General features: G+C 57.1%; 1 protein-coding gene across 1 annotated transcript; it reads right to left on the reverse strand.

Annotated features, from left to right (window-relative positions):
• Positions 1-1,120: 1,120 nt before the first annotated feature.
• On the reverse strand, positions 1,121-5,610 carry SOX18 (SRY-box transcription factor 18). The gene is made up of 2 exons (XM_082773467.1): positions 4,959-5,610; positions 1,121-2,902 (listed from the first exon to the last, which is right to left on the reverse strand). The coding sequence occupies exons 1-2, from the start codon at positions 5,365-5,367 to the stop codon at positions 2,052-2,054; spliced, it is 1,260 nt and encodes a 419-aa protein (XP_082629593.1). The 5' UTR covers positions 5,368-5,610; the 3' UTR covers positions 1,121-2,051.
• Positions 5,611-6,475: the final 865 nt, after the last annotated feature.

Here is a 6,475-nt window from a genome sequence, read left to right on the forward strand (position 1 = left end):
ATCGGCGGCGGCACAGGATGCTTCTCATTTCGTGTTTTGTTTGTTTGTTTCAGCTCCGATTCTGGCACACGTCGGACACACCACTCGCGGCCGGCCGCCAGCCCTCCCGTGTAGGTAATGATGTCATTTTTCCATGTATTCCCCCTTTTTACATACTGTATATGGCAACACAATGAGGTTCGTTTCTGCCGTTTAATGGGAACGCATCGCCAGCCCCCAAACGGGTTCGTTTTATTAGCACTTCACATAAAAAAAAGTGAGTCAGGATTTAGTCCTGTTAACACTAATGTGAATTTAATTTAGGAGAAGCTCGAAAATTAATGTCATTTGTTAAATATCCATTTCCCCTAAAAGGCAATTCTTTGCCAACAACAACAACAAAAAACTCTTCTTCTATTCATTTTTTTTTTTCTTTAATAGCCTTTTTTGGCTATATCAGCCTGGTTTAAATCACTCATCGTTCAAGGAACGGATGCCACCAGCGTTTTATGCAACAGATTGTCAGCTCTGCTTCTCCGACCTGGGGGTCGCAAGCGCTGCCTCTAGCACCAAGAGCCGTGCGCAACGGGGCGTGCAGGGCCGGGATGGGGGGTGCTTGGTGGGGACAGGAGAAGGGAGGACCCTCTGTCACCTGGGCAGGAAGGCAGCTGGGAGGGTTTGGGAGCTCCAATGAGGATGCTGTGAGTGAATGCGTTGAGAGTTTGGAGAGAACGGACTCGATTTTGGGGCCATTTCGCAGGAAAACGGGGCGAGCGCGCGGCGACGCCTTCCCCCTCCCCACCGCCCCGCCGGCCCGGGGTAATAACCACACGAAGGCATGGCTCGAGAGGAGGATATGGCAGGTTTTATTAGATGCCGTGTATCTGAGAACAGCTGCTTTCTCCCGCAGGGCGCATCGGTGGGCACGGGGGTCGGCCACGAGCACCCCCCCGGCCCCGTAGGGCGCTGCCGGAGCCGCGGCCCCGCGCCCAGCCCGAGGCGGCTGGCGGCAGCCCCCGAATCCGCGCAGCCTGCCAGGTTGTCAGAACATTCATCAACGGATACAGCAATCTGGAAATGGTTGGGACAACATGGATTTGCGGAAAATATGTGTTCACACAACAAGCGCACAAGATGGGAGCAATTAGCTGAAGATGTTTTAATAATTAACCAGTATCAAACAGTTTGCTCTCCTTACAGTTCTAGACAATAAAAGTGTTTGCAGTCGTATTTTTCTTTTGTACAAAATTCCAGTCGATTGTTCCACAATATTTACATTGTCATTCCCTTTTCACAAAATATCTCCTTTCCCCCCCCTTTTTTTTTTTTCTTCATTTTTTTTCTTTTTTTTTTCTTTTTTTTTAAATCCAGCTTTGCTACATAAATGCTTTAGATCTCATGGATATCCCTTGATTTATTTTTTTAAAAGTCTAATAATAAAAAAAAAAAAAACCAAAAAAACAACGACGAAGACATTAAATATCATTTTATATATAAAAAAAAATGCTTAGTAAAAATATAGTTTTGTTGCCCAATTAAAATATATTGCTGAGAATACAGTAAAAACTGTCCTAAAGACCACCACTACTGGGCACCGAGTCTTCCACGGCCCCTGCAAAGGCTTCCTAAAGTCTCCCCCCCTGCGTGAGTTCGCCTGCCCCGGGGTTAGATAGTGGGGCAGGCGGCTCTGGTCGTCCTGTTAGTAGTTGTTTCAGGCAGGATTCACTGTAGTTCGCCTAAAAACGCCCCCGAACTGGTCGGGAGCTGCAGCTGAGCCCCGCCGAGAGGGCAGGGAGAGCAGCGGGCAGGCTAGTGCGTGCGTTAACCTTGCTTTGGAAAGGCGTCTATGTGTTATATAGGCATACGGTATATCAGTGAGTTCAGCATGATTGATTGTTTTTCTTTTAAAAAAAAAAAAAAAAAGAGAGAGAAAAAAAGAAAGCGATGCATTTAATGAGATACTCTAAATATTATGGAGCTCGTGGTTAAAGGAGGATGGCTTCTCGGTTCGGATGGAGAGCGGGCGCTGCCGGGGCTCTCGCACGGTGAGCACGTGGCACGGTGGGGCCAACCTAACCGGTGATGCAGGGGCTGTAATAAACGGCGCTGCTGGCGTCGGACAGGGCGGATATCAAGCTGCTCTCCTCGCAGGAGATGCTTCTAGGAGTCACTTTGGAGAGGGAGACGTGGTAAGGGAGTCCCGAGGCGTCGGGACGAGTCCTGCTCATGTTCAAATACTGATCGAACTCGTTGCGGTCAACGTCCGTCCACAGCTCGCTTTGGTTCAAGTGATCCACGCTCTCCATGTGGTGGGCTTCGGGCGGGGGCGAGAGCTGGCCCAGGTGGGCGGAAAGCCCGTTCTGAGTCCCCGAGCACATCTGGTTGTAGTATATGCTGGAGGGATGGGGAGTCCTCATGGCGTCGGCCAAGTGCGACGGGGTCTGCGCATAGGGCACGGCCACGTCCCGCCCGATGCACTTCTCCTGGGGAAACTCCATCTGGTGATGGTGGTGGTAGCCGCGAAAGGGCATCATGTTGCAGTCATCCTGCATGTGCGGAGGGAAAAACGCCGGCTCGGTCTGTTCCAAGACATCCAAGGGAGACATCTCAGGAGTTGGCAAGCCATAGTTTTCAATATCCGACCCCATGGAGTGGAGTTCTCTGAAGTGGTTAAGTGGGGGAGGCTGGGGGTGGCCCGGCTGGCTGCCGCCGTGGTGACTCATGCTGAAGTTGTCACTGCAAGGCTGGGAAAGGTTATGGAGGAGGATATTGGGTTCCATCCTCTTGATTTTCTTGGCTTGCTTCTTTCTCCTCGGGCGGTACTTGTAGTTGGGGTGATCCTGGAGGTGCTGGATTCGCAGCCGCTCGGCCTCTTCCACGAAGGGACGCTTGTCGCTGGCGCTCAGCGCCTTCCACGACTGGCCTGGAAAGGGGGAAACGAAGCTCTGTGAGAGCGGCCGGAGGGGGCACACGAGGAGGGGGCACCCACAGGGTGTTGGGGGTCCCTCGACAAGCTCCGTGCCTGAGCTGGGTCCCGGTGCTGGCACAAATTGGGGACGGGGAGCGGGACCCCGAGCGGGGTTGTCCCCGCGTGCCCGGTGCTTTGGTGCAGGGGGGAACAGGGGTGCAAAACCCCGGGGAAGTGGGGGACCAGATTCCCCCTACAACCCTGGGGTGTCCAATTTCCTGCATCCCACCCCGCAGCCCTGCACCTCTGCAGCCCAAATTCCTGTCCCCAAATCCGTGCCCTGCAGCCCCGTATCCCGAACCCCCCGTCCCTGCGCCCCGCAGCCCCGTGTCCCTGCATCCTGCTGCCCCAGCTGGCCATATCCTGCTTCCCGTAGCCCCGCATCCTGCGGCTCCGTCTACCCATATCCTGCTTCCCGTGTTCCCACATCCCGCATCCTTTGCTCGTGTACCCCGCATCCTGCAGCCCCGTATTCCCGCATCCTGCATCTCCCCAGCTGCGTGTTCCCACATCCCACAGCCTTCCCTGCATCCCCGCATCCCACAGCCTCGGTGTCCCGCATCCTACAACACCAAATCCCACGGACTGTTAGCGCTGCGCCCCGCAGCCCTTGGTCCCACAGCCCGACATCCCTGCATCCTTTGGTCCCATATCCTCAGGGGCTGCCTGCCACAACCCTCTAACCTCACAGCCCACGTCCCGCAGCTCCCCGTCCCTGCAGCCCTATATCCTCGGTCGCCATCCCGCAGTCCTGTCCCCTTCCAGCCTCTCCCCTGCCCTTCCCCTAATCCCACTGCCTCGTCTCCTCGCAGCCTGCACTCCACAGCCCCATACTCTCACAGCCTACATCCCGACACCCCGTACCCTACAGCCTGCGTCCCCAGCCCCGTATTCCTGCATCCCGCTGCCCCATACCCCTGCCATCCACAGGCAGCTCCGTGTCCCTGTATCCTGCAGCCCCGCACTCTTGCAGCTCACGTCCTCAGCCCCATAGCTGTGTACCCCACGTCCCCAGCCCCATATCCCTGCATCCTGCAGCCCTATATATTTGCAGCCCACGTTCTTAGCCCTTTACCCCAGCAAACTACATCCCCAGCCCCGTATCTTTGCATCCCACTGCCCTATACCCCTGTATCTGTGCATCCCAGCCCCATATCTTGTAATGCACATTCCCAGCCCCGTATCCCTGCATCCTGCAGCCCTAAACCTTTGCAGCCCACATCCTCAGCCCCATACCCCAGCAACCTACATCCCCAGCCCTGTATCTTTGCATCCCACTGCCCCACACCCCTGGAGCCCGTGTCCCCAGCCCTGCACTGCTTCATCCCCAGCCCCATACCCATGTAGTCCCCATGCCCAGCCCTATATCTGTGCGTCCCACAGCCCCACATCCTACATCCCCATACCCCGTACCTCTGCAGCCCACATTCTCAGCCCTGTACCCTGGCATCCTACAACCCCAGACCTGTATCTGTGCGTCCCACAGCCTCAAATCCTACATTCTGATACCCCGTACCCTCACAGCCCACATCCTCAGCCCTGTACCCTGGCACCCCACACCCCCAGCCCTTTATCTGTGAGTCCTGCAGCCCCACATCCTACATCCCCATTCCCTAATACCTTTGCAGCCCACATCCCCAGCCTCATACCTTGGCATCCCACACCCCCAGCCCCGTATCTGTGACTCCCACAGCCTCAAATCCTACATCCCCTTACCCCGTACCTCCCCAGCTCACATCCCCAGCCCCATTCCCTGGCACCCCACACCCCCAGCCCCGTATCTATGAGTCCCACAGCCTCAAATCCTACATCCCCACACCCCGTACCTCTCCAACCCACATCCCCAGCCCCGTTCCCTGGCACCCCACACCCCCATCCCTACATCACAGCTATCCCGCCACCCCAAACCGGCAACCCACACCCCCAACCCCGCACCCCACCAACCCCAACCCCGCGATCCCTCATCCCCCATCCCCGTCTCCCCCTCTCCGTGCCGCCCCAGCCCGCTCACCCAGCATCTTGCTGAGCACGGCGTTGTGCAGGTCGGGGTTCTGCTGCGCCAGCCGCTTGCGCTCATCCTTCGCCCAGACCATGAAGGCGTTCATGGGCCGGCGGATACGGGAATCCTCGCCGGCCTTGCCTTCGGTGCGACCCGCCGGGGGGCTGTATCCATAGCCCGGTTCGGGACTGGGCGTACGGCTGGGGGCCGCGCCGGGGGCCGCACCGGGAGCCGTAGCACCGGGGCCAAAGGCGAAGTTTGGCTCGGGGCTGGGCGTGCGGCTGGAGGGTGATGCAGCTCCCGGGGGGCGCGCGAAGGCGAGCCCGGGCTCAGCGGCCGGCACGGCGGCGGTGACCCATGAACAGTCGCCCCGGGGTTGCGATATCTCCTCTCGGCAGTAGTTTGACTCAGATATATTCATTCCAGCTGGACAGCACTTTGTGTCCGACCCGAGCGGGTGCCGGAGAGAGAATCGAGTCCCCGCTGCGTCCCACCGGCTCCAGCAGCCGCCGAGCAAGGAGCGCCGCCGCTCGCTTCCCTCGCCTTCAGGGGGGGATCTGGGGGTCGGCTTGTTTTGTTTTGGTTTCTTTTCTTTTGCCCTTTTTTTGTTTTGTTTCTTGTTCTTTTTTTTTTTTTTTTTTTTTTTTTCCCCCTTTCCCCCCAAAAAAAAACTTTTGGGATGATGCTGGGCTGGAAGGGGCAAAATATAGCCGGGGTGGACCAATCAGCGGGGCGAAGGGGAGGAGGAGGAGGAGGAGGAGGAGGAGGAGAGGGAGAGGGAGAAGAGGAGGAGGAGGAGGAGGCGATGAGGGGGAGGAGGAGGAGGAGGAGGAAGAGGAAGGGGGGCGTCCCCAGGCACAGGCAGGAAGAAGCCGCCTGGGGAGGGCTGGGTTGGGACCGGTGTGGACGCCGCTACCCGGTTCCCTTCCTCCCAAGGAGGAGGGCTATTCATTTTTTTTGTCTCCCTCCTTTTCCTTCTTTTTCTTTCTTTATTTTTTTTTCCTTCTTTTTTTTTTTTATTTTTTTTTTCCTTCTTTTTTTTTATTTTTTTCTTTCAAGCCCCTTTTCTGGCTACTTGAAGTCTGCCAGAGCCTCCCGCAGCCCCGGGGAAGTGTTTAGATTTGCTGCGTGTTTGCAGGGGGACGGGGATGCCTGGGGCTTGGCGTTTATTTTTCTTACGACTCCTTTCGTGTGTGTGTTTTGGCCAGCCTTCGCCGCTCGGGGTCAGGAGCAGCCTTGGGCTGGAGGCAGGGGCGAGCCCTCTTCCCCCGGCAATACCCCGGTGGGGCTCTCGGGGATGGCCGGAGAAATTTCCCCTTGATTTTCAGATCCCTTCACATCCAAAGAAACGCAGCCCTGGTGGCTTAGGCACTTTTGAGGAACGGTGGCATCACCGGCAGGACGACAGCAGCCAAAAACTGCCCTGAGCTGCTCTGCTTGGGGCTGGCACGGCCACGCTGCGGCCGCACGCGCCGTGCCCGTGGCACGCTGCCTCCCGGCTGCTTGTTCCCCCCCCTTCCAGCCCACGG

This window comes from Aythya marila (genome assembly GCF_965140915.1).
Source record: "Aythya marila genome assembly, chromosome: 16".
In the NCBI taxonomy this organism is placed as follows: Eukaryota; Metazoa; Chordata; class Aves; order Anseriformes; family Anatidae; genus Aythya; species Aythya marila.